We start from the raw sequence: 27,815 nt of genomic DNA on the forward strand, positions 1-27,815 counted from the left end.
TGCTGGGGAGTTGCCACGAGAAGGTAGAGTGCCTCTATCTTGCTCTGAGCACTTTAGCATCCCCTTTGCTCTCTGAGTAGCTTGAAGAAAGGGCCAGCAGACCCTCTGGGAACCATGGTCTGGAATGCTGACCAGTCAAGGTGGGTCTTCTGTGGCCATGTCCCTGTGCCTCCCCTTCCCAAGGAGGCCAGGTTGAGAAGGAAGAGTGCAGGCTGGGACAGAAGTGGAGACGCTCCTGACCTGGGACTTAGGGGCGGACACAATTGATGAGCATGGCTGAGGCTGCACAAGGATTTGTCATACATTTGACAGACAGATCACAGAGTCGCCTGGTCCCAAAGGCGTGGGTCGGTCTAACCACTGTTGTCAGATGCAGGCCACCAGAAACTGGTGGCGGTGGGAAGGATGGCTGCAGGGTAGCAGAGCAGTAGATGGGTGCAGAGCTCTGAAGCAGCCCGAGATGGAAAGCACTTGGGGAGGTGACATGATAAGGCCAGCAGGACATGGAATGCAAAGGACCGCCGGGGCCCTGCGGCCCGTCCTCATCTTCCTGACTCCTGTGCCAGCCCTAAGCCCCCAGTGCCAGCCTAAAGAGACTCCTACCCCCGAGGCAGACAGACACCCGGGCCCCAGGGCTCAAAGGAAAGTTCACCCTTCAACAGACACAGCTTCAAACAGATACAAGGGTGTGTCTCCTCGCTCCCCTTCTTTCTATACATTGGGCTCTAGAATCTGGGCCATCCCGCCACCCACATTAACTGCGTTAAGGAGGAATTATAAAAAGAAATCAAATTTCCCATCGCATTTGAACGCCATTAAAATGCCAAACAATAAACTACCAGCCTGCAAATTAGATCAGTGGAAATATCAAACACATTGAGGTATAAAATCCATAATTGCATTTAGTGGCTGCCGTCCCTGGAGAGGGCCTGCTAAAGATCATCACAGCCCCACATATGAGAAGCTATTGACAGAAGAATAAAAATCGACAGGCCAACCAAATAAACCGCTCGGGCTTCATTAAATATTCAGCAACGGAAATTTGACTAGCCCCGGCCTCTCTCCTTGGTCCCATCCTGAGCCCTCCCCTGCAGGCCATCAGCTAGGCCACCCCAGCTGGGGTAAGCTCAGCCCCTGCTACTCTCCCCAGCCCATGATGGTCGCTTGTGCTGGCTGGGCTGGGGGGAAGGGTTGGGCAGAGGCTGGTGGGATGTGGGGGACAAGGTTGCATCAATAACAGGGGGCGCTCCTCCGGGATATTACTGTTGGGCTGGTGTTACTAGCTTTCACCCCAACTAGCTGGCCCAGAAGTCTTTAATTAGGTCATTACAGGGTAATTTCCAGCCAGGCTTTAACTCCTTGGCAGCTGAAGAGCCCTCCACACCCAGGAGGGCTTGGGGCCCGGCCCTGCAGGCAATCCCCCGGGGTGGGGGTCGGGGTGTCTGGTCCTCGCAGGTCGGGCCAGGCTTTGTGCGAGGCCCCTGGAGGAGCAGACTCACCTGCACCAGCGGGGGGAGCGGGGCAGATGATCGAGGGCCCGACAGCCCCCAGCCCGCATCCTCGACGGGACCCCCACTCTTAGCGGGCAGCTCCTGGCTCTGGCCGCTGCTTCAGCCCGCTATGCGGCGTCTGACGCCCTGAAAGACACCCCTAATTCCTCCGCTCGCTCACTGGCTCGCTCTTCGAGCCCTCTCCACATCTCCTTACCCGAGATCCTTTCCCCGCCCCGCCCTGCGGAGCCTTCAGCCCCTCCTTCCTCCCCCCTCCAAGTCTCCTTCCCAAGGATCCTCTCTCCTCCCCTTCCCTCCTCTCTCCTCCTCTCCAATTCTCCTTCCCAATTATTTCTACCCCTTCCCGCCCCTCCTCACCTAGGAGCCCTGAGGGCCCGCCCCGCAAGAGGGGCGGCTGCCCCCTCCCGCAGCCCGCCCCTCCTCTCCCCTCCGCTCCTCACCTAGGCGCCCGCCGCCATGTATAATACATGCTGTGGAGGCACCCAATAGGATTAGGCACCTCCGCCCGTCTTTGCGGAGAGAAAGTTTATGTAAATGACTGATGACAGCGCTATTGTGTGAGGAATATCAATGGAGTAATTACAGTTACATCGGGCGCCCGCGCCGCCGGCCCGTGTTAATTTTTCACCGGCTCCCCCGGGAGAGATCCGAGCGCGCTCCGAAGAGCACAGCTAATAATGGGGGCTCCGCGCCGCCGCTGCGCCCGCGCCCCGAGGTCTTTCTGAGCAGACTGCTAAGCACTGGCTGTCTCCCCGGAGAGCCCAGAACAGAGATAAAATGATTAAAAACTGCCAAGCGGGCCTGGCAATCACTCGCTCCGCTGTCAGCCCGAGACAAGACAAATCTCTGCGATTTCTCTCTTGCCTCCTCTCCCTTTGTGAGCCCCGAGCTGGGACGTGGGGGGGCGGCCAGGGTCAGGGTCAGCTCCCCAGGTGGGGGCTGAGGAAAGGGCAGTCGGCCAGTGGTGGGGAAGGCCCTCGGGGTGGGGGGGTGGGGGGCTAGGAGGACAGTGTCTGGGCTGTGAGGAGCCAGCAGGGAGCCCTAGGGGCAGCCTCAGTGGGTTTGGGCAAACCCATTTATCCCCCTTGCCCCAGAGAATGTAGCAAGGGCACACCTGTCAGGACACACCTGTTGGGGAACATTCGCCAAGGCACACCTGCAAGGACACACCAGTCTGAGTGTACCAAAGCAGCACACCTGGTCTGGCCTACCTGCCAGGAACCTGTGCCCAGGCCAGGTCAACATTGTCAACTTTCACCCTCTCCATGTGCTTCCCTGGTCCCAGGTCTGGGGGCTTCCAGGTCTGAGAGCCGCTGAGGCCCCTCAGGGGTAGAGCCCCAGGCACAAGTGTCCCAGGGGAGGGGCTGGGGCTCTGTCTCTTCCCAGGGTTTGGTCTAGCTTGTGGGGGAGGTTCTAGGCAGCTGTACCTTTGGCTCTGGAGCTAAGCCTGGGCCCAGCACCTTCAAAGATGGAGAAGAGGTGGAGGAAGAAGAACTTTGATGGCCCCTGAAGAGAGGGAAAGGGCACAAGGGCAACCGCAGGCCCCAGAGCACGCCATCCATCATCACACGCCACCCTCCACCTGCCCAACTGGATAAATAAAGGTGAGAGGAAATTCCTACGAAAACCTGGGCTGGGCTCTGCTATGGGCACAGACGTCACAGGCCAGGCGGGACCATCTGCTGCTCTGCCCACCCCGTTTCTGGACCTACACTGACACATGCACACACCCTGACTTATTGGCCCCAACAGCCAGCACCCATGCATTGGTACCCAGCTCCATGTACACACCCAGTCACACAGTGTCCTAAGATGGGCTCACATTCCACACACACATCATGCAAGGTCCCTCTCCACACATATGGGAATGCACCCACACCAGCACCTTCCTTCGGGGGCACAGACAGGAGCTGACAGGTAAGACATGTATGCACCCAGAGGACTTGTGCTCAAACAGAGAGATGGGCACAGGCCACTGGTGCAGAGGGTGATGGGCAGGGAGAGCACACCAAGCTCAGAGACACAAGTGCATTTACACACACACACACACTCCTTCCCTGCCCTGCCACACACTGTATGCACTGGCATTCGAATGCAGGAGAATACACCAGAGTCCCCGAGGAGCTGCTAAGCCTGCCTCTCCAGATGCTGCCTGTTCCGGAGCTCAAAGCCCACCATCCGCCACCCGCCTGCAAGCAGCTCAGGCAGAGGGAGGTAGGCAGGTACTACTGCCATGAAAGGGTTCAGGATTTACAGCAGCGATAACCCCTGACAGCAGTAGCCTGAGAGTTAAACAGAAGCTCTGCTGACAGCTCCTGCCAGGGGGCTGGGGGTTGAGGCCAGGCCAGACCAGGCCAAGTCAATAGCTTCCTGCCCTCATGCCAAGGTGCCCTAGGCCTCTCCTGGGCAGTATGACCAGATAGAGGGCTGCCTTCCCAGTTTATGCCACACACACACACACACACACACACACTTGGAAACACACCCTGCCATCCCTGATATACCTTGTACATCATGTACACCTGGGCCCATTGGCCTCACACACGCTTATCATGTCCTCCCAGTGGACCATGTCCTTTGCTACGTGCTAAGTGATTAGTCCTGACCCAGAGGCCAAGGTCAGTTTCTCACAGAGTCCAAGTCCACTGAGGTCTTCTACACAGACACTATGCACACACATGTACTTACTGGCCTGTGTTTATATAACCTGGTGGCCACCCCTCGCCTCCCTAACCTCCTAGCCTCCCACTTTGGCATTTTGGTCTTCCCCTGCTCCTGAAACCTTCCATGGCTCCTAGTGGCTCCAAGGAAAAAGCCAGACCTCCCAGCAGTGTCTGTAAGACCCTTCAAGATCTGCCTTCTCCCTGTACTCTCAAATCATCCACTCCAGGCCCCTGTGCATGCTGTACTGTCTGTCGAACACACACACACCTCTGCTCCTCTCTACTTGGATCATCCTGTTACCAGCATGGGCAGCTCTTCCTCTAGAAAGCCACCCCCCACCATGCCCCCTAATATGAAAGAGGAGCCCTTTCCCCAGGACCCACAATGCCCTGTACTGCCTCCATCAGCTTTTACAAAGCTCCTGCCAGGGACAAGTCGCCTGCCCACCGGATGATGAGCTCGTTGGGGGCAGGCTGTATCTGCTGTGTCTCAGGCAGGACCTGGCATCAGGCACATGGCTACCTTCCAGTAAGCAGACGGGAGAAGGGGAGGAAGCCCCAAGTACAGCAGCTCCCAAGGGAGACAGGCCTGTAGGAAGACTGGGGTCCAAAGAGGCCATCAAAGCAAGGCCATCCAAGGAACTCTAGGCTCAGCAGACTGCCTTTAGGTTGGCAGAAGTGGCTGCTGTACCGAGTCCCCAGAACGCTCACAATCCAGACATGGCTTCATGTCCTAGCTCTGACTCAGCCTGCCAAGGCTCATGCACCCCCTCTTTTGTTCCAGGAGGTCTCAGTGACCAAGGCCAAAGAGGTATGCACCCCCTGCCCTCCTACCTCCACCCTGACCCCACCCCAGAAGAAGAGAGACCAAAGTCCCAACTGCCTACTTCCCAGCTGGGTGACTTCAGGACTGCTACTAAACCTCTCTGATCTTGTTTCCCCAGCTGTTATAATTATTATTGTTAGACTTGGAGAGGAGTGGATGAATAATAATAAAGCTATTATAGGAGATAGCACCGCTGGCTTCCTTTGCAGGGGGACCCTGACTTGGGCTTTGAGATGGCCCATTTGTTAAGTGAACAGACTGAGGCTAAAAGGCAGTGAGGGAGCCAAGACTGGCACTCCTTGCCTCTGCGACACACGCTCATTCCTCAGAACCTCCGAAGTCCTGCATGTGCCTGCATCAGGTCCATTCTAACATGCAAAGAGTTATTCAGAAGGGCAGGCCTTGGCCTCCTGCCTACATTTGCGCAGACAGAGCAGTGCCTGCAGCCCAGTGGGGCCTCTCCGCAGCACCTCCTTTATTGGAACTGGTGGGTCTTTTCCTGTGCTTTTTTGTATCCCAGAAGCGACCCTGCCCAGTCCCAGAAGCCCTCCCCTTTGCCTCTGTGTGAGCCCAGGACGTCTTGCTGCTCCCCAGGTGATGACAGTGGCTGGGTGATGAATGGTGGGGAGTGGTGTGGGGTAGGGAGTAGGGTCTGGAGTCAGATGGGCCTGACTGTGGTCAGACAGCCCATTGGCAGGGCTCCCCATTTGGAGGCCCCGTTTCCTGTGAAATGGAAGCACCTACCTCACAGGCCTGCCATGTGGGCTTCGTTCATGTGCAGGAGGAGCTCAATTCAGAGCCGGTGCCGCACAGGTGCTGGGCGCGGGATTAACTCTGCCCAGATGCACTGCCTGGAATGGACGGCAGGGTGGAGAGAAGGGCCTGGAAAGCCCCCCCTCATGGGCTCTGTCCAAACATCCCCTGCCTCCTCACACAGCATTCAGCCCCTGCCCCCAAGATCTCCCAGCTGCTACCCAGAGGGCCACCTCCATCATCCCTACGCTGCCCTGCTTCATCCCTTCTGAGGATCGGGCTCCAGCCAGCATCTTATAGCTCCTCATTTTTGACTAAGACTTCTGCATCTCCGTTTTGCCCTGCCCACCATATGGCCTGCTCAGCTTCCCAAATCTGGGGTGGGCTCTGGCTCAAACAGGCCTGCTAGGTCTGAGGAGACCCACCTCTCCCTGGGTCTGAGGCTGGTTTTCAAGTGGTTTCTTCCACCTGACTCTCAGCAGGAGGTAGGTGGCCTTCCCCAGAAGGGAAACAAAAAGTCTTAACTTTCTCCAGAGGAGCAGCTCATGGGTTTGAACCACTGACCTTGTCGTTAGCAGGCCAACACGTAGTCCCTTTGGAAGCATCAGACCTGCCAGCAGCTTCTCTCTCCAGCTCCCTCACCCACCCCCTCTGACAGGGCTGCCCCCTCAGGTTGACTCCATCAAGTGTCCATTTCTTGTATCACTGAGTTAAAGACTTGTGCTCTCTCCTCAGGTCCTCTGTGGTCCTCCTTCCAGAGGTGTGGGAACTGAAGCACAGAACAGGGAGGCCAGTTGTCCCAGGTCACACTGCTTAGCTTAATCTGCCTCTGTGATGCCTTAGTCCTCCCCAGGTTTCCTGCTTGAACCATGCTGGCGGGGGAGGGGGCGGGCACCTGGCATACAGTAGGTGCTCCGTGAGCAGGGGAGAAGGCAGGGAGGGAGGGAAGAAAGAGGGGAGCCCCAGCTTACCCACCAGACCTTCTCCTATCGCACAGAGCTGGGCTGACACCAAGTCCCCAAGGTGAACAGGACCACTACAGTCCAGTGTGACAGGGATGAGGAGGAGGTAGGAGAGTCTGATCCTGTGGAGATGGGGCATGAGTGGGTATCCAGAAAACGTGGTTGGAACAGCAGGGCAAGGCAAGCTTCTAAGCAGCAATGAGTGGCTTGCATTCTCTGAAGCCCATTTCACACAGGCCTTCCAGAAATAGGTGTGGAGGCCCTCATCCCTGGCAGGCAGCCTGTGGCAGGACAGTCAGAGGTCCTGCCCTCAGAGGAGGGCTAAATGGCTGAGGCAGCTCGTCATGGTAAGAATGGGGAGGGCAGGGGTTAGGAGCAGCCCAGCATAGCAAGTACTCAGGGGTATCCCCCATATCAAATGGGACTGCCAGATACCCACCTCCTGTACCTGTCCTGAAAATGAGTACCCCAGAGGGCTAGGCAGGCCCTATCAGTGACCTAGACAGGTATGTCATTCTTACTGGGAGCAGCCCAGAATGCTCGGGATACCAAGGCCTTAGCCAGACACACTAAGAGTCCCAGTGCCTTGGTGGCAAGCTTCAGCCTCTGTGGCTCTTTGTTCTGTCCCCACTTCACCCATCAGCACTGCCCCTAAGGCTGGCTCAACCCCAGCCCTTCTCCAGCCCTACCCCCAACGCCCCCATCCCACTGCCCTTGCCTCCACGGAAGCAGCAGCCTCCTCCTGCCGGTCTCCAGTCCTCTGCACAAGATGCCAGTGTCATGCCATAAAGGGCCTCTCCAGTCCTGTCACTCCCCTGTCCAATAACCTTCAATGGCTCCCTCCAGCCCACAGGCTGGAATTCAAACCCTGTAGCACAGCCATTGGCCCCTGCCCCCTCCTCCCTAGGTAGCCCCTTTGGTCAGACTCACAGCCCCAGCCTACTTTTCTCAGCCCACTGACTTAACCCCTTATAGACCCGCTGTCAGGGCTCCTCCCTGGAAGGCCCTTGAAGCCACCAGGTAGTCTCACTCTCTTCCAGAGTCACAGCCAGACCTGCCGCCCACAGACTCTCCAGTGACAACAGGCCACACTTACAGCCGTACAGCCCTTTGCTCCGCCTTCTCATTCAGTTCTCACATCCACCCTCCAAGGAGGTTCCTTCCCCGCCCCCAAACCCCCACCCTGGTCCCATCTACTCATGAGGGAACAGAGGCTCAGAGGGGCTGAGGAACCTGGTCAATGCCACACAGCAAAAGGAGGATCTGATTCCTGCCCAGCCAGTTTAGCCTGTGGCTGGTTCCTATCCTTTGTGACAATACGAACTGAGCACCTACTAGTATTGTGTGAGGCCCGGCTCCAGCCAGGGCCTAGTGGACCCAGAGACTCTGGCAAGGAGCTCCTTGACACAGAAAACAGAGGCCAGTTTGCCCAAGCCCAGAGCCTGTGGAAACACCTAGAGCAGAGACAGCAAGACCCACACACCGAGTGCGAGAACTCTCCCCTGTCCATCTCATTCATACCCCAAAGCAGGGGCCTGCTCCTCCAGAAACTCTGAAGAAACCGGGGCAAGAGGAGGAAAGTGTGCTGCCCAAGGTCACATGCCAAGAAATTGTACAGTCTAGATTCAATCTCTGAATTTGTGGGCTCCAAAGTATAGGTATCCACTTGGCTGAAAAACCCAAACCCAGACCCCAATCAAATCACGGCTGTCAAGCCCCATTCCGACTTAGAATGAGTCTACTGGGCAGAGCAAAACCACTCCATTGGGTTCCCCAGGCTGTGACTCCCTCAGGGAGGCAAATGACCTCACTTTCCTCCTGTGGGGTGGCCTCACTGTTAGACTTTTCTGTTAACAGCTGAGTGCTTAACCGCTGTGACACCAGGGCCAAGACTCTGGGTGAAGTTCCTAGACTCCCAAGAAATTGGTTCTAGAATTCTACAATCCAAGAAGAGGCCAATATTTCAGTATTTCCAGGCACAGGGCCTGTGACTTCCATAATTCCTGCTTCCCTCTGCCTACCACCCCCACCCACTTAGCTGGGGAACCCTCAGAGGGCAGGGAGCGCCCACCTCTTCCTGGTCCAGCTTAGCCAGGGCCTGGTCTGAAAGCTGAGCAACTTGTGGCACCCCCAGCTGAGTGCCTGGTGTCTAGTTTTCCAGAAGCAACGGTGTCTTAGTCTGTCCCGGGGCCCTGCCTTTAACACTTACCAAACAGTACGTGGTTAGTTCCTTGATGCTCCCCGTGCCCCAGGGCAAGACGCTTCCCTTTACAAATCGTTAATATTACTATCACTACTGTTGTTTTAGCACAAACCTTTGACATTCCCAGAGAGGTTTCTCTGCAGTCACCAATGCATGTCCCTGGGAGGATGGCACCTCAGGGGCTGGCCTGAACTCTCGCCACGTGGCTCAGCTGGACCAGTGGGCGGCCAGCTCCATCTTCCTCCAGGGGTCTGTGGTCACTTATCAGGCTGACATCCCACAGGGGGGCCGCCAGCCTGCCCGCCCCTCTGGCTCCAGACCCGCAGACTGGAACCAGACCTTGAGGGGTGGGCGGGCAGGGGCACGTGGGAGGGGGCTGAGCCCTCGCCACAGGCCCCTTCACAGTTCAAAGTGACACACTCAGTTGGCCCTCCCCTTCAAAGGGCAGCCAGAGCCTGTCCGGAGCTGCTGTCTCTGCCTGGGAGCAGGGAAGGCACCACAGGATAAAGGCATCCCTGGGAGGCCTGGCCTGCACCCCTGTCCCCTGTCTGTCCAACCACTGATACCCTGAGCAAGAGGGAGGCTCGCATTCTACATCTCCCTGAGCAACTTGGAACAAACACATCACCTTTCTTCTCTGTAGCCCCAGGCTCTCCTTACAAAGCACTCTGAGGACACTCAGGGATGGCCCGCCCGCCTGGGGGCTGGCAGTGCTGACCAGGAAGAGGAGAAATCATAGTCTTTCTCTGAGAAACACCACCCCAAAGCCAGGACACTGAGTCTGGTCCCCATCAGCTGCTCCCCATCTATAAAATGGGGATAGGATGGAATGGTGCCAAGCTCCTCCATGCAGCGCCTACTGCGAGGGGAGTTATTCCGCCCGTGTGAGCCACTCTGAGAAGGCCCAGGCCAGGATCTGAATGTCTCAAGGCTCCGATCCCTTGCGGCTGAGAAGCAAATACAGTAATAGCACTTGGCATCCACAGATGTATGGGGTGGGAGGGGTGGGGGGTGTTACAGGTCTCCACTGGCTGTGTGACTCTGGGCCGTGTGGTTTTACCTCTCTGAACCCCAGTTCTGTCACCTGGAGACCAAGGTAAACAACAGGGATGTGACACGGGCCTGTAAGTAACAGGTGCCCCCAGTGAACAGTCCCTCTATTGTGCCCACTTCAGCTGTGACTTTGTGAAAATCGCTGCACCTAGCAGCAGAAATGTCAGAATGGGAAACGATGATAACACCCCACGCCTCTCCCTGGGGTGGGGCGAGAGCCCATGGAGGTAATCACCTTCAAACGCCTACCACAGCTAACGGCCAATGAACACCGGCCACTAGGAGCCAGGCATTCAGCAAGGAATCACAAGTTCTGTGCCAGGCCACCAATGGGTGGCCAAGCCCCAGCCAGGGCCCCAGACCTGCCCTCCCTGAGGATCACTGAAATCCCAACTCCACTTGCTAGCTGTGCGACCTGGAGCAAGCCACAACTTCTCCGTGCCTCTATTTCCTTATTTCTCAGAAATGAACATCAGAACAGCGTGTCCATCACGCATCATTCGAGAATGTGCGGCACTTAGCCTCTTTTATCCCGAGTGCTAAGGGATTGTTAGCTGTTGCCACTGCAGTTGCCCATGCCTGGGGCCTGCCTTGCTGTCAGAAAGACCATGCAGTGAGACCCCTTTCTGCGCTTCACAAGCTTGGGAAGTGTTTGTTGCCCCTGAGTGGGCAAAGGGGGGCTGGGGGGGGGGCTGAGAACCCCACAGCAAAGAGGAGGCTCTTATGTCTGTTTCACCAGCAGCTGGAGTGTTCAGAAAAAGCGCCCCAGCCTGCTGGGCTCGGCAAAGCAGGGCCAGGCTTTAGGCTTTACTAGAACCAGGCTTGGGCGGTAATTTTGCGGTCCTGACAACTATTTTCTTTACATTCTACCACAGAAAGGGAAACTCTCTCTCTCTAACCTAATTGAAGACACCATCAAGCGTAAATATGCTGGAGTTTTTAATAAAAACACGATGGGGGAAAACATTCAAAGCTCAATAATCAGAAGCAATTTGCATCGTGAGCAGAGACGTGTCATCTCCCCCCACAACCCCCACAAGCCTACCCCCCTTTGCCGTGCTGGGGCGCGGACTAGCTTGGGGACTGGCAACTTTAGACCTATGGCAAAAAAATAATGAACAGCAGTGCGGCTCGTGGATCGCCTGAAAAATACCCGGGAAAAGGAAAACATATGCCGAAGAGTGTGGTGCAAAAGTCCTATTTCATGCCTGACTTTAGAGAATGTTAATAAGGATTAGAACCACACTCCAACAGAACAACTATCAGTCAAGGCAGGTAATTAATTTTGCTTCAGATCTCTGGGAAAAATGAAAGCGATTAAGTGTTGTTTCACAGCCTCAAGACTCGGGTGCACTACAACAACCTGAAGGAAGACTCTCCAAAGCCTTGTCCTGATCCAGCTGAAATCTGGCTGCTGCCAGTGGCCTCACCTGATCTGTCGTTGGCTGGGTTTGGGGGTCTTCTCCAAATTGTAACAATATCAGATTTTTTTTCTTCGATCTCCCTCCAGGATTGGCTAATAAATATGATTAAGATAACACGTCCCAAACCACATGTCCTCTGCTTGGCCTCCAACATGTGGAGGGCAGATGTGTCTTCTACTCACAGATGACCCAGCCGGCTGGGTCCCTGAGGCAGGGACCCCGGGAGATGAGTACTTGAGAGGTTCTGGCAACTGACTTGGTCCTCCGTGGCCCTGGCCAGGCTCCTGGCCTCCCTGTGACCTGCTACAGAGAGAAAGGGCTGAGTCCAGGGTGGCAAGACTAGAAGGATGGAGGAACAAGGGGAGGCCCTGTGCTCACCTGACTCTTGTTCCTCTGAGTGCCAACTCAGAAAATAAAATCCCCATGCTGCCAAGAAAGCTCTCAACCTCATCATTGTGGAGGTATGCCTGACCCCACCCCCCTCAGGAACCAGGATGAAAGGATCCCCTCACCTCCCACCCCAGTGACCTCAGCCTAGAGAAGAGTTGGTTAGTGTTAAGGCCAGGGCCTGGGAGAGGGTTCTGAAAGCATGCTGGAGTAACCTCTAAGATGCCTAGCCTGGCAGCAGGCAGACAGATGGGTAGGCCTGCCTCAAACTGACTGCACCTGGGGAGTTAGGGTCCTACCTTGGCCCCATTTTCCTCATTTCTATGAGGACACAGATGAGCCTTTCAGATGGGACAGGTTAAGGCAGCCCAAGGGTCCTATGGGTGTGGCCTTAATGTGGCTCTGCTGAAGTCACTGAGATGGTTCTTGGATGCCAGGAGAAAACCAAACGGGGCCCTAGAAACCAGAGCAGGGTGGCCTGGAGCTGCCGCAGGTGAAGGCACTGCCCTAGCTCTGGGCAGAGGAGCAGCTGGCTCAGTGGTGAGGCCTGGCCACTTGGGGGCCAGCACCGGGTGGTGGGGGGTGGAGTGCTCCTTCCATTCTTCCATCAGAGCCCCCACCCATAGAGAAAGACCCTAGACCAAAGTACCTGGGATGGAGAGGGAGAGGAGAGAAGTCTCCCTCAAAGTTAGCAGAGGCCAGCCGGAAGGGATCTAGTGGGCAGGGAGGGGAAAGGCATTGGATCGCCATGGAGCCAGGTGGACAGGCAAAGGGAAGACTGTCCCCAGAAAGTGGAGGCTTCCCAAACCTGGGACAGCAAGCAGGGCAGGCTGAAGGTAGGGTACATCCCTGAGAAAAATAAGCCTCCTAAGGACTGAGGGAGGGAGGGCCAATGTGACCCCAATGAGCCCCAGCTGCCAGCAGAAGGTGGGGCCCTGAGAGTTCTGGCTGAGAGGCCAGGTCCCACTCTGGGGCAGGCCAGGAGCTCGGGAGCTCCTCCTGAGCCGGGTGAGGTCAGGACGCCTGGCAGCGCCGGCCAAACGCAGGTTTCCGTTGGGACCCACTGGGCGTTGATTGCGAGTCTCTAGTCCCTGTGAACGCTCAGGAGGGGTCTCCCCAGCACACCCAGGGCCTCTGCGTAGGCCGAGGAGCCCAGGCCGGCGGCGGACGCTGCGAGCCCAGGGCGCGGGCCCGGCCCGGCTGATATGAACCATCTGCGTTGTCTTAGGCCGCCCCTCTGCCCACTGTCCCTCTGAACTCGGCCGGTTCCCGCGGGCCGTTTGATGCCTCAAAGGGTCACAGACCCCCGCACACAAATCACCGCCGCGGGGCTGGGGGTGGGGCGGAGGCGCTGAAACCTAATCCGCAAAGTTGGTTCTGCCGCCGGCTCGCTCCTTCCCTCGCTCGCTAGGCACCCCCACCCCCGCCCACCCCTTTCCAAACAAGGCTTATTTTTCTTGCCAAAAAAACAAAGTTGGTATCAAGTGTTCGGAGAGAGAAAGTCTCGCCCCCGCCCTCGGCGGGAGGAAGGGCCAGGCCGGGATTGCAGAAGGGGACACCCGGAGAGCACCGGCGGGAGGTGAGCTCCCGGCTCCCGGGCTGTAGCTCTCTTCCCGCGCCGCCGCGTAGCGTCCTACACCAACAGCCCAGAGCGCACGGTCCTGGCCCCTGCCCTGCCCCGTCCTCCGGGTTCTGTCCCAGCGTGGCCTGAGAGGGAAGCATCACTTCCTGCCCCATTCTCCCTCTCCATAAAACAGGCCTTGCCTGTCGCTTTTACGAGGTGACACCCTGCTCGCGGCCTCGTCCTCCCGCGCTCAGGGTCCGGCCAAGAGGAGACAACGGGGCAGCCAGGCGTCCCCAGAGCGCTCCCAGGGCGCCCAGGGGCCCCCAGGAGACCATCCCGGATCACAGCCTTCGATCTTTACCAGGAGGCCGAGGGGCTGAGGGCACCGGAGACGATTGCTCCAAAGTCTGTCCCCACCCCCCCCCCCGTCCCGCACCCTCTTCGGCTCCGTCGACTCAGGGTCCTTCAGGCCCAAATCCTGGGAGTTGGCGCCCTGCTCCTCTGCTGGGGCGCAGAGCCCAGAGCGCGCGGGACGCACGGTTTCGTTTGCTCGGTGTTGGTTTTGCTTTTGACTTTTTTCAGCCGGTGCAGCGACCCGGAACCGCGCGGCTGCTAGGCGGCCCACCGCGGCTCCCCGCCGTGCTCCGAGGCCGCCGCCGGGAGCTGGCTGGGCGCTGCCCGCCGCCGCTTCGCAGGCTGCAAGAGGCGTCCGGGCCGGCAGCCCGACCCCGGGCAGGCGACCGCGCCCGAGGGCCGGCGGGCGGGCGGGCGGAGCTGGGTCGGTGCGGCCGGGGCCCCACGATCAAGCGCTGCAAACGGTGGATCGAGAGCCGTGGCGGCAGCGGCGAGGAGAAGCTGGCTTTCGCTTGGGGTCAAACAAAGGAATTCGCCCACGGAAGAAAAGGGCCCAACACATCGCCGGGAACGGCTAACTCTGCAGTGCTGCACCCTGCAACCGCGGGAACCCAACGAAATCCGCCCCACTGAGGACCTCTAGCCTGGCATCTCCTTTCAGCCGCCCACTTCTTGCCAGCCCCTTATTAGTGAGAGTGGTGGGTGCGCCCTCTCCCCGACTCCTTTCCTGAGAGGTGGGGGGACAGAACAGGGCCGTGCTCCCTATCAATGGGGCTTAAAAATCTCCCCAGGTATTCTGTGGTCGCGGGGCTGTTGTCCCCATTTCCCAGACGCTGCTGACTGAGGCTCCCGTAAAGGAGGCTCTTCTCCCACCCAGATTGGGAGGGAGGCTTCGCTGGCTCCAAGGCCTGAGCACGCTGGAAATGAAAGGCCTAGGGGAGGGGGGGCACGGACCGGAGCCCCCCTTCTCCCCGCCCGCGGAAGGGGTGGAGGGGACACGGTTGTAAGGTGCTCGGCTTCTTTTCTCTACTTGACATGAATAAGGGGATTAGGAGGGCAAGTTTCCGTCGTTCACTCGGCGGGACAAAGGGCTCGGAGGTTTGAGCAGCGCAGCCTCTGATTAAACGACAGATCCCTGTCATTCAGCACCATCCTCCGTACTTGTGTTTGTGACATAATCTTGTTAGAAGAGAAAACCAGCGAAATCCTTTTCATAATGAAAAGTTACATTTAATGGCCGGACTCGGCCCCCACCCCTTCTCCGGACCCTGCTCGCCTCCCCGGTTGCTGTTGGATATGGCTCGCCTATAATTGGCATTTAAAGTACCAAGTCCTGGAGAAAAACGGGGTTTAGGGTTTTTGTAATCCCCCTAAACTGTCTTTGTTCGAAATCTCCACAGATACAAGTCTGTTAAGAGTAAATATTTGTGGATTGATACAACCACATTCCCTCCTGCAAACCAAATCTGGAAAAAAAAATCGTCATCCCTCCGCCCTTGGGCTGGGGGCAAGGAGGGCGGGGGCAGGGGGTAGGCTGAGTGTCCTGCCGAGTCGGCGTTCTGGCTATCTAGCCTCTTCCAGAATCGGAGGGACTTGACACATTTTTCAGGTGGGGGGGGGATGTTTCAGGCTTCCCCCTTCTCCCGATTTTCTCTGATTTCGATAGAAACAAAAACAATTTCCCGAATTCGTTACTTTGGCGCCTGCCGGTGGGAGTCAGGGCGGGCGCTGTGCTGAGCCCGGAATTCACAGGAGAACTCTCCCCGCCAGCCTTGCTTCCTTTCTGAGGGTTTAGGGGGACCGACCTGCTCCTCCAGAGCCCGAGCTGTGGGAGGCCAGAACGCCCGGCACCCCATTCCAAGCCAGGAGTGCCTAAGACCTACTTGGGCCCCCTCCCCCGAAGTGCAGAGGACCCTAAGGCTGCTGCGGGGGCCCTGGGCTCCAGCTCCCGCCTAGCTCGTCCGGGATCGGATTCCTTCATAAATCAGCGGTGGGTGAAAGGACTATGCTTTAGAAAGGGCAAGGCCGAGTGCGCGTATTAGAGCTTGCGCTTCCCAAATCCCGGCTAAACCCTGGTGACACGGAAATTCATCAACCGCCGCTCCTCCAGCGGCTCAGTGGGGAGCCCTGGACCTGAGGAGCTTGTGCACCCCACTGCCCCACGGGGGTGGAGGGAGGCGAAAGAGGGGCAGGAACCTTGCCGTGGACGGACTCCCCAAAGCTGGCCCCACTTCTGCTCCCTGGACTGCGGGCCTGGGAGAAGGAAGGAGAAAGCCAATATTGTAACCTTTTGCCTTCACTATTGACAGTGGGTCTTCGAAGGGGGCATTGATGACTCCCTGCTCTTGGACAGGTGATCAGGGTGGCAACCAGGAGTGTCTGGAGCTGGTCTGAATGGGAGGGTTTGGGGAGCCCCTCCAGCTTTGGGAGTTACACCTGGGGGAAGGGTGAGGGAGTGTCTTCACCTCCTCAGTCTGTTTCCTGGCTTACAAGCCAAGTCAAGGCAATATAGGCCCCTTGCACCAAGTTCCCAGGCATCAACAAAAGCCAATCCCTGTACCTTCTGGATGCATTATGGTGGCCTGCTAACTGACCTCTGGGGTCAGTAAAGCTCTCCTCTGATCAGTGCCCATCTACCCAGCTGTGCTCCAGAGGCTGATGGGAAACACAAGATCTAGGAGCCTCAGCTGACATAGGGTCCATCGCACCCAACAGCCTCTGAAAGCCAGCACTAAGTCACTCCACTCCATCTTTAAGGAGGAAATGCAAAAACAACAAAACAGTAAGTGGAGATCTAGGTGAGGAAAAGGAGGCTGGCCTGCTCTGGAGGCTGCACTTGTCACCGCCCACACAGGGCCCACAACGCTGCTTTTCTGCCAGGCACTCCTCAGCAGGAAGAAAGGAAGCACACATTGCCCAATGCTGGCTGGCACCTGTGGGTTTTTTTTCATGCAGCCCCAGCGCAACCATGTGAAACTGAAATTATTCCCCAATTTTGCAGAAGATGAAATGGAGGTCTGTTGGTGGCCCATCAGTCTGTCCTTCCTCCCGTAGCCCTTAGACTGCTCCACTTGCAACAGAGAGCGCCTTAGTCCCTGATCTGTAATTGCCAGTATTCTGTCACTTGAAAAAGATTCCCCACCTAAGGGCTCACAGACTTCAGAGCACCTTGGTCTTCTTGGTCTCTTCTGGCCCAGGCAGCTTCAGGCCAACAGTCCAGTCACTATAGCAATCACTTGACAGCAGTCACTGAGTCCCTGCTGAAAGTGGGGGCTGGACAAGAGAGAGCACTGCTCCTCCACCTCCTTCTGTCATCACCAGCACCTCTGAAGCCCCACAACACTGGGTGAGGGGTGGTAGTGGTGGTGGTTGCGTGTGTCCCTGCATGCTCAGCTTATTTTCCTGCAACTACGTAGTGTCTCAGTGGTCGTCTTGCCCCTGTCAGCCCAGGGGGCACCCCTGTTCTTCCTCACAACCATCCCCAGCCTGAAACCTCTCCACAGTTCCTGAGGAAGCTTATTACAGTATCCACTGGCCTGGCTGGGCTTTGAACATCTCCATTTCATCTGGAACCAGACTCCGAGATCTGGGTTCTTCCTTCAGAAAGATTTCCCCCCAGCACACCAAGCATGAGGCTAGAAAGGTGCCCTGCTCTCACCGGGCACCTAGGTCCCTGGTCCACTAGAGCAGGGCTCCCAATTGAGAGAATGCCTCCCAATAACACACATCCAATCCCCCAGGTCTCCATACTTCCCTCCCCTCCCCAGCACCCCAGGGACAGCAGAGCAGGTCCAGCGGCTGCCAGTCAAGAATTTGAACAGAAATGGATACAATATTGTCCAGGGACTAACAAAGGAAGGGCTCCTGCAGAAATTTATTTGTACTGATGTGGGGAGGGGCAAAGGTAAAGCGCTGCGAGGAAGTGCTGTCAGGGGGCCTGAAACCCAAGAAAGTTGCCATTCGGAGCACAGTGGCCCCTTATACCGGGCCACTCCACTCTTCCACTCCGAAGCAGTAGTTAAAGCAAACACAGGCCCTTCACTGCCCCGTCACTTACACCTTCCCCCCAAAATTACACAAACTTTGAAAGATTTTCCTGAGAAGATGGATGCTTGCAGAGACTTGAGGTCAAGCTTAGGCTGTTTAAAGTATATTATTAACAAATAAACATTTACTGCAAAAAAAATTTAAAAAGAGAAAAACCCTATAGGCCACGGGGGAACCAAATCATGTTGCTCTTGGCATCAAATGACAGGAGACATTTATGACATGAATGGAGAACACCAGCCAGTCGATGAAATGGCAAGCGTCTGCCACTTTGCTTCCTCTGCCTTTGTGAATCAACGTTTTCAAATGCGGGTTTCCGCCTCACCCCTTGCCACCGCCCTGCTGCCTCCCGCTCTCAACTGCAGTGGTAACGAATACATGCAATCTGGATTTTGCTCTCTGCTGCCATCAGCACGAATCTGGAGGTAGGCGAGGAGCTGCTGGCTGGGGCAGTCAGAGAAAAGTAGGCCCGGGGTTCCCTGTACCTGCAAATGATGGGCAAAGCATGTCTTCCTTGGGTGAGTGGACCATCTCTCCCTCCCTCCCTCCCTCCCCACAGCAGGGGGTGCCTGGTGGTGGTGGTCTCCAACAAATGGGAAGCTATAATTCATGTCACTGAGTGAATCCTCCATCCCTCAGCCTAACTAGTGCCAAAACAGGACTGGGTTTCCTCCTTTCTGTCTGGCCCTTTGATTGAAAACAAAAACAACCCCCCCCACATCTGTGGTGGAGGGGGCCAATCAGGAGCCACCACCGGGGACCAACGCCCCCCACCCCAGAAGCAGGCTGTGCAGCCTGGCCCAGAGGTTGGCGTTTCTACACCTTTGTAACCTCTTCTTTCTTTCTTTCTTTCTTTCTTTCTTTCTTTCTTTCTTTCTTTCTTTCTTTCTTTCTTTCTATTAAAAGGTCATTTTACTGGGGACTCTTACAACTCTTGTTACATCAATTGCATCAGGCATGCTTGTACATACGTTGCCTTCATTCTTTTCTAGACATTTACTTTCTATTGAGCCCTCAGTATGCAACCTCTCCTTTCTGAGAAGCACAGGGATCCTTGGATCGCTTACCCCCCCCTTACTCCCCCACTGTCTGACTCTCACTGTTAACCTCAAAGGTGTTGGCCAAGCTTTATTTTCTATCGCCTGAATCACAAAACAATAAGTGGGAACCATTTTCCAAATTTGAAATTGTATTACTGAATATGCTTTGCCAAGCTACACACTACCGACCCCGGGAGAGCTGGATCATCCCCAGTGGCTATATCACTGCTCTGGACCAACCTCCACTCCCACTGGCCCATCCCACTCCACTGGGGAGAAATAGACCAGACCAGCATGCCAAGCCCACCCTGGCTCCTGCCCTATCAAAAATGCAGTTGGCATTTGTTCTCTTCCCCCCTCCACCATCAGAGGTTTCCCCACCTTTCCAGGGGTACAGGAGAGCATGGGGCACCCAGGGAGCACAGAGCATTTGCTGGACACCCCCCATCCCCAATGTGCCCGCTGTAATCATTACCACCACTCCCAGTTGCTGAAGGAGAACCCAGGGCTGAGCCATAGCCACTCGTTTAGGATCACACAGCCGCGGAGAGGTGGGGCTGGAAGGCAGACCCAGGTCTGACGAATACTCCAAAGGTTGTTCCTAACACACGCTTGTGCGGGAGGCAGGGTCCTCACAGTGACCCACTCAGGCAAAAAGCAGAGTCTCCTAGGGATGCTCTTTCTCCAGATCCCTGCAGAGAAGGTCTAAAGGTAAGTGCAGCCAGCACAGGCTGCCTGGCCAGGATATCTGCCCCAGACTGACCATGAGGGCAGCCTGACTGTATGTCCTGGGAGTCAGGGTATCCTCTGCCAAGCTGGCGATGATAATAGTAACACAATCATTTCTGAGTGTTAACAACATGCTGGGCAAGATGCCAGGTCCTTGGGAATGCCTTATCGCAAATCCTTTTCCCCAGGTAGGTCTGTCCCCACTTTATATGAGAGGCTCAGGTAGGTCTGCCAGGGCTGTGCACGGTCACTGTGCCTTGGTCCTTTCCTGAGCCAATGGATGGGGCCTGAATGAGCCGAGATGTGCCAATCCCCTACCCTAGAAGAGCTCCACCACTCTACTTTTCCCCACTTGAGAGAAAACCGGCAAACAAATGAGGCCGAAGCGGGGCCTGGGAAATCCAGGGTGAGCAGGGGCAGCTGCTGACAAGCTGAAGGCCTCCGCTAAGGACTGCAGCACCCAGAAGGCCTGCCACCAAAGGACTGGACTTCATCAGAGAGGTGTCCTCCCAAGGGCCACCCGAATCTTCATGGGGCAGGGGGAGTGAGCCCTGCAGCCTTGGTGTAGCCCCCTCCCAAGAGAACTTGTTTTTTGTTTGTTGAATGGGGCCCACCCACCCCCAACCCTGTTTCCAGGGTAGGCCCTCTACCCTAGGCTGTGGGTAGAAGTATCCAATAGGAGCCATGCCAGTTTGGGTGCCCACTGGTGGAGGGGTGCTGCCGGTAGGGAAAGCAGCCTGCAGGAAAGCAGCCTCCTGAGCTGCCACCGGGTGCTCCGTGGACTCTCTAGCTGACCAAGGAGAGGAGAGGTGAGGTCCCGGGAAAGTCTTTCCCAGCGCAAACACTTCCCAGGAAAGGAAAGTGCTGGGAAGAAGCAGTTGGGTCACTATGGCCACCACTACCTGGGGGGTAAAAAGTGCCCCTGGTACATGGGCTGCTGTGAGCAAAACACAATCAAACCCTCTCTGCCCCAGCATCTGCCCAAGTGGGGACACTACTGAGGCAGAGGAGCCCCAAGGAGCCCTCGTGGGCCCAGGGGAACTTCAGGTCACTGGACCACCGGGAGGCCAAGCCACATGCTCATGGACTGGACTCCTAACCCTGGCTCTTCCAGGCATGCGGGATCCTGCTCCCCAACGGGTGAGCCAGACCTGGGGACTGTGTTACTATTAGACTCCATTTTGTGACAGCTTTTTGGACGCTCCCCCAGACCCTCCCCCCTTCCGGAGCCTCCTCCAGGAATTCGCCACCTCCTCAGGATAGAAACCCTTTCCAGAAGAGAGACAGACAGCAAGACAAGAGAGTTATATAATTCAGTTTGGCGGAGCCAAGGGAAAAGAAAAAAGGGAGGAAAGAGGGGAGGGTCGTGTTGTCATTTTTTTTCTCCCCTGTGCTCTCGGGGAGGGAGGAGAGTCCCGTTTGTTCCAGGTTTCTAACTACTGGGTTTTCTGTCCGGAAAAAGAGCTCAGGCTGCCCAGGCACCAGCATTTCCCTGGACAGGCGGAGAAAGATGCGCCTTTTGCAAGAAGCCCCTCCTCACACACACCCTGCCCTGCAGCTTATCCTATCCCAGAGACACAGGAAAATGCCCCAGCAGTGGCTATGCACTCTGCTTGCCCATCTAGGGCGTGCCGGTGGATTTATCAAGAGCTATTAAATGTGTCCCAACAACAATTCATCACCCCCATCGTGCGTACAATAGTACAATAACTCGGCCTGGTCTGGTTGCTCAGGGCCTCTGCGAACAAACCGAAAGGAGGGAGAGATGCTCTGAGGAGTGTTCCCAGCAGCTCGACGCCTGGAGGGCTCATTTTTCCAAAGTTGTTATTTTCATGGGCGTCTGTGTTAATTTCCCAACCAACCAGGCAGTTGTAGACAAAATCGGGATGTGGTTCTGTGCCCACTTGAAGGGCTTCTTGTCTGAAAACCTTGTCCACCGGGATGCGGTACATATATGCCTCTGTATGTCTCAAAGAAAAAAATAAATTGTGCAATCTCCTTTTTCATGGAAACTAATTTATTGTGTCAAGCACATGGCTCCCTGGTGGACTCTGCCTGCCTCCTGGCTGGCTCTCTCCGCAAAATGACGACATGGGAGGTGAGACTAAAGGAGAGATTGCTGGGGACCAGATCAGCTGGGTAACAGCCTCGCACCCACTAGCACACCCGCACACCCGGCCAGCCTGCACCTAACAGGCGTTTTTGGAGGGGTGAGGGGGTGAGGGAAAAGGAGAAAACTGGAGTAGCTGAATAATGTCCGTCTGTTGGGGGTGGGGGTCTTGTAGCTCCAAGGGCCCACCAGAATCTGGATGGATGCACCAATTCTTCCTGAGCCAAAACACACTTGAAAGCACACCCGGATCACACTTTCTTAGGCGACTTTTTCTTTCCTTTCCGCCCCTCCTCTCTCAAAACAAATATAGTTTCCACAAAGTAGTCGCAATTGTTTAACGGCTTTGTAAAATGAGGGGGTTGGCCAGCTCATCTCTAAGGCAACATGCAGCTAGAGTTCTGTGATGTTCCGGATCTGTGCTTCCCAGAACCAGGGGGCATCCTTCCCGCCCCGCCTCGGAGGAGAAGCGCCACTGACCATCACAGGGCAGGAACTGGAGACAAGAGGTTGGAGAGCTGCTTTCAACCCGGTAAATGTAAGAAAAGCAAAGTGCTCCAAAGGAGAGTCAGTGGAGGGGGGGGGGGCATTCCCAGTTCCTGTGGCCTCCTGGCCCCACAAGTTGAGTCCTCAAGGGAGGGGACAGAGCCAGGGTCTGGCAAGCAGAGCAGAGGGAGGGTGGAGGTTGGTGGGCCTGTGAGGGGTCACTCTTATGCTTGCCCAAAGCCCTAACTCAGACAACCCCATCTCAGTTTTGCTGCTCTGTGCCAGGATGCAGGTCAGTTGAGCTCCGCCTCACCACCTCTCATAGACAGAATATCAGCCCAGGGTGCAGTACAAAGGCATCCAGGGCAGTATGTCTAAACGGGGGTACTCCACACAGGGGACCTGGGTTTCTTCTTAAAGAGCTTCCAGGTGGTAGGAAGAGCCAAGCTCCTGCTCCCAGTCCCTGATCCTATACCAGGGGGACACAATTAGACTAATTCCCTCTTCCTGCCCCCAATGGGCTTCTGCCTGCAGCCACACTATTCCTTGGCCTAAACCAAGCAGGTGGGGCGATGGAGATGGGAGTCCTGGGGTTCCTGACTTTCCACCAGGTCTGCCTCCCTGGGCCAAGCAGGTTAGGCGTCACTCACCACTAGGCACCTCAGTCCAGCTCATCCCTATCCCCGCCCCCACCCGTTGGTCCCATACCATGAACCCTCTGAGTCTTGAACTCACTGAGCAGTCTACCCAAGTGGACTTTCAAGGCTTCACTCAAGATTTCCCACAGCCCCCCCCTCCTTCTTTCCTCAATGCCGCTCTGTGGACCCCCGCATCAGCTCTTGTCTTCCAGCTCTGGCTCCTCACCACCTCCCTCTTTCCTCCTTCCCAAGCCCTACTGCCAGTCACAAACCCCAGCAGGGTGAGTGAAGTGACTACCACTGCCCACCCTCTTCAGTGCCCAATCCCTTGCCATGCAAATTCAGCCTCAGTTATGAGGAAAAGGCCACAGGTAGGGCACGGCCAACAAGGTCTGGCCTCAGCTGCAAGACTGGTGGCACCCCTCCCTAGGCTGCACCCTAACATAGAGACTGCAAGAAAGGAGGCCTGTTGGGGAAGACTGGCTTGGTTTGCCACTCACTGCAAGATTGTGGGGTGCTATCTTTTGAGGTTATTTCCCCACCTATTCTGATTTTCCAAACAATGAAAAGAAAAATCACAAATGCAAAATTCCCGCATGGTACGGCTGGAGGAGGATGGGTACTCCATGTGCCACGGAGACTACAACTGCAGCAAGAAGTCTCCTGGAAGGGGGTCTCCCCCTCCCCAGTTCAGGTCAGTTCAAAGCACACACATACACTTCACCTTCCAGCTGCAGAGCCCCCAAACCCACACAAACCTGCGCCTCTGCTGGGGAAGCATGTCGGCAGGCCGGGGCCTGGTTCCCTCAAAGGGCCTGCTTTCCTTTGGAAATCAATCCGTGGGTCCTTCTATTAGCGACTCAGAGGTACCTAGTCCCCGCCCCAGGCCGCTGCATCTTCCCCCAGATGGCCAGGGCCTCGTCCTGCGCCTTAACTCTGCAGCCCAAGACTGGTTTCCAGGCCAACGGATGGGAACTAGGAACCTGACTGGAGGCTCCTGGTCGCCCTACCAGCGACGGTCGGGCTGGGAAGGTACGCCGCCGCCGCCGCAGTCCCGACCCGCGCAGCCGGCCGAGGAATCCGGCCCAGCGGGGCGAAGAGCCTACGGCCTGGCGGGCGCTGGCCCCACTGAACCGGGCAGCAGGGCGGCTGGGCGCGAGTGCTGGGACGCGGCGGGGAAGGAGCAGCAGGAGGAGAGGCTTACTGTTGGTAGTCTTGTTTGCAGTACAGTTTCCGATCCCGGAAGTAGCAGCTGGTGGTGAGGGCTTGCTGACACGCCGCGCACTGCAAACACTCCTCGTGCCAGGACGACTCGTTGACTCGCATCAGGAAGCGGTCGGAGATGGGCCGCTGGCAGCCCTCGCAGACGGCAGGATGCGGGCAGTCGGAGCCTGCAGCGCACAGGGCAAGAGCCCAGCCATCAGTGCCGCGCGGCACGGCTCAGCCCGGCCCGGCTCGGGAGTCTGGACGGCGCGGTACCCACAGCTCTGACTCCGAGGGTGCGCGCAGCTGGGGAGCGCTGCCCTGCTGGCCGCCCGCGCTGCCCCGCCGCGGCGCCTGGGACCCGGCAGCCCGCTCGACTAGGCTCGGCCTGCGGGATCCAGCAGGGTGACCTGGCCCCGTTGCGCTCTCTCCTGAGGTTCGGCGCCCGGGTACGACAAAGGAGCGAGCGCCACGTTGGGTCGGCGGCTGGAACCCGGGACCCAGAGCGGAGAGGTTGGGGCTAGGGTGCCCTTCCTGGTCTTCTGTCCCTAACCTCCCATGCTCCCTGGCTTGGGTGGCCCAGGTGGCAGTTTCCTCTCAGAAGCCCTCCTTCTGCCCTAGGTGACCTGACATCTCTCCCACGCTCGCCAGGGTGACGCCTCGGTCTGCCATCCTCCCCGTGACCGGCTCCTACACCCGCGGGGGGTTGCAGCTCTAGAACCTAGGCCTACGGAGGGCAGCGGGTGGCGGCCGGAGCTGTCCCACCCTCCCCGCCCCTGGGTGGTGTCCCTGCACTTCAGGTTGCCGGTCCGGTCCGGGCTGCCTACTGGCCCTCCGGTGATCACCCCCGGAGTCCCGTCTCCGAGGCTCCTCCATCCCCACATCCCGCACACCCATAGACTTTATCCGTGGCTCTGGATGCCTGCGTCCCGGGCGGGATGACACCCCTGGGCCCTGCCCCGTGACCGCTCGGGTGGCCCGGCTCCGCACTCACCCAGCAGCACCCCTAGAGTGGCGGGCCCGGGGCGCAGGGCGTGCTCCTCCATCTTGATGCCGTCCAGCATCTTGGCGCAGTCCGTCTGCCCGCGGGGGAAGCACCTCTCCAGCGATTCGGGACCTGTTGCTATATCCATGGGGCGCGGGGCGCGCCGCGGGCCCCGCCTGCCCGGCCGCTGGCCCGCTCGCCGCCGCCGCCGCCCGGGAGCCGGGGAGGCGCGGCCCCCGCGGGGCTGCGGCTGGCTGGCCCCGGCGGGCGTGGAGCAGCGCGCTGGCCCCGGCGGCTGCAGCCCGCCCCGCGCTTCCCGGCCACTCGCAGCCCTGCGCGCCGGCTCCTCTGTCACCTGCTTGTCAGCCCCGGAGCCCGGCGGCGGCGGCGGCGGCGGCAGTGGCGGCAGACGGAGCCGCGGGGAGGCGGCGGCGGCGGCGGCGGGCGGGGGAGGGGGCGGGGATGCAGGGGCGGCCCCGCGGGCTTGGGGGGCGCGGACGGCGCAGCGGGGTCCCGGGCGGGGCGCAGCGGGCCGCGGGGCTCCGGGCGCGCTCCCTGCCTACTCCAGTGCCATGGTGCGCCCGCCGAGGCGCTCGGTTTAGAGCTGGGGCTGGCGGCGGAAGGATACCCGGCCGGGAGCCGCCTCACCCCTCCTCAAACTTCCTGACATTTGAACTCATTGGTGCGCCTCGTATCCCTGCGCCGGGATGAGCCGGCCGCTCCACGTCAAATAGTGCCGTCGCCGCCCCCACCGCGGGAGGCTTCCCCGCGCCCCCGGCCGGCGCCCCGCGCCACGCCGGCCCCCGAGGGCCGGCCCCGGCGCCCCAGCCCGCCCTGGCTCCCCGCTGGCCCAGCGCAGAAGTTTGGGTGGCCTTCGAAAGAAGCCCTCCTGCCCCACCCCCTTGGAAAAATTGACTTGGGAGTTGGGGAATGAAAGCGCTCTTTTCCTCGCTTGCCTTCTTTATTATTAATATTTTGTAAAGATCGAGAGATAAGAGGAGTGGCCCCGAGCGGGGCCAGATTGCGCAGACAGCGGCGAGCGCCAGGGCACGGCGCGGGGCGCGAGTGGCCTCCCCGGGGACCCGAGCTGTCGACCGAGGTAGGTCGCACAGGTCTGAGCTGGCGTCCCCGGGGCGGTGGTGCCTGCCGGGGCCGGGAGGCTCTGCGGAGAGGGCTGGCACCGGGGACCGAGGGCCGGGATCCGACCAGCCGAAGGAGGCCCTGGCCAGGGAGGGGGGACTTGGGCTCCAGATTTAGGGCGAAAGGCCCCGGGAAAGCTTTAGGTATGACCGGGATTGGGTGGAGTGGGACTTGGGGGCCCCAGGATCGAAAAGGGGGGCAGTGGGTTGGAGAGAAGGACTCAGGTGACAGATTTGGAGAACGACTGGGCCAGGCAAGGGGGCGCCTAGTCAGGAGACTGGGGGGAGGGCAATGAGGGGACGTCGGGTCTCACCGGGTTTGGGGCGGCGATGGGGTCGGAAGCCGAGGGAAGGCCCGGCACAGGCGTTGCTGGCCACTCGCAGCAACCGGGTTGACTGCTGGGATCAGCTCCCTTTGGCGGACCAGGGACCTGGTTCAGGGCGAGTAGGCCGCACGGGGCCCGGGCAGCGCCCAGGTCAGCGGGGACAGAGTGGGCCTGGTCCCCCTGATGGCAGACGACGGGGAGGCCACACGGCCAACACCCGCCCCTCCGGGCCTATCGCCCCCTGGGCCTGGCAACCACTCCTGGTGCCAAAGAAGGTGTCGCACCCGTTGTATCGGGCACAGTCACTATTCACCCGCCGGGTCTGCAGCTCCAGGATCCCCACGGAGGTGCAGCTGGCCTCAGAGCCCGGGATGGGGTAAGAGGACTGTCGTCTGGGGCCAGAGCGGACTGGTCCCTGGAGCCCCCGAGGGGCGGCGCGGGCCCTTCGGGAGCAGAGCAGCGGTGCAGCACGGGGCCAGGGTGGAGGGGAGGGGGGGCGGGTCCCCTGACCCCACTGCAGGAGAGAGGGCGGATCAGATTTGGAGGCAGCAGGAGGCACGGTCAGAAGTGGCCCCAGCGCAGCGGGGGGGGGCCGCGGAGGGGCCCCCGGCTTTGTGGGAGATTAGGGGGCCCCTCCCTAATACCTGGGTGGGAATCCGTGGGTATCTGTGCGTGAAGGGCTCTGGCCTCCGAGAGGCTCTAGCGTTCGTTTGTGTGCTCCAGGGTCTTATTTCTGTAACCCCCACCCCCTACCCCCACACACCCCTCCACTCTTTTTGTGTCTCTGGGACTTTCTGGGGTTCGTAATGTGTGTCTCTGCGGATCCGCCTCTGGCCTCGCCTTTGTATGTGTCTCTGGGTGTGAATCTGTGTCACACTCTGGCTCGTCTGTATTTTCATATTTCTTTGTGTGTGCGTGCGTGTGCGTGTGTGTGTGTGTGTCGCTTTGAGACCCTTGGTTAGGCTCTTGGTGGGTGTCCCCTTCTTTGTATGTCTCAGCCTCTGTATTAGGTTTGAGGTCCTTTTGAGGCGTGTTTCCACACCACCCCGGTGTGTGTGCATAGCGAACGATCCTCTGTACTCATGTTCGAGAGTGGGGTGTGTGTGTGTGTGTGTGCGCGCGCGTGTGTGTCGCTTTGTGTTTCCGTGAATTTCTCCTGTGTCTTTTCTTTGTGTGCTTGCTTGTGAAGGGGAGGGGATGGAAAGTGGATGCAAAGTTTCTCTGATGTCCTTGGTCCTCCGCCTTACCCAGGCCTGGAAATTCTCAGTCTTGAGTAATACCCAGCCCTCACAGCCCCGTTCTCAGGTGGGGACTAGGCTCGGGTCACGGTCTTTGGGCATCTGGGCCCGGGCCGCGGCAGCTGCTGGTAGAAGCCCGGCGAGGAACGCTCGGGCGCGCGGAGCCCAGGAGTC

At 58.1% G+C, this 27,815-nt stretch overlaps 1 protein-coding gene across 3 annotated transcripts in view; it reads right to left on the reverse strand.

Moving 5' to 3' along the window:
- Positions 1-25,086, reverse strand: part of LMX1B (LIM homeobox transcription factor 1 beta) — an 88,472-nt gene extending 63,386 nt beyond the window's left edge. For all 3 annotated transcript variants that reach the window (XM_075559104.1, XM_075559103.1, XM_075559102.1), the window contains exons 1-2: positions 24,948-25,086; positions 23,955-24,141 (exon numbers count right to left, since the gene is read on the reverse strand). In XM_075559104.1, coding sequence (XP_075415219.1) covers positions 23,955-24,141; positions 24,948-25,086 — 326 coding nt within the window. The remainder of the gene's footprint in view (positions 1-23,954; positions 24,142-24,947) is intronic.
- Positions 25,087-27,815: the final 2,729 nt, after the last annotated feature.

The sequence above is a fragment of the Tenrec ecaudatus genome, chromosome 10, assembly GCF_050624435.1.
Source record: "Tenrec ecaudatus isolate mTenEca1 chromosome 10, mTenEca1.hap1, whole genome shotgun sequence".
Taxonomy (NCBI): Eukaryota; Metazoa; Chordata; class Mammalia; order Afrosoricida; family Tenrecidae; genus Tenrec; species Tenrec ecaudatus.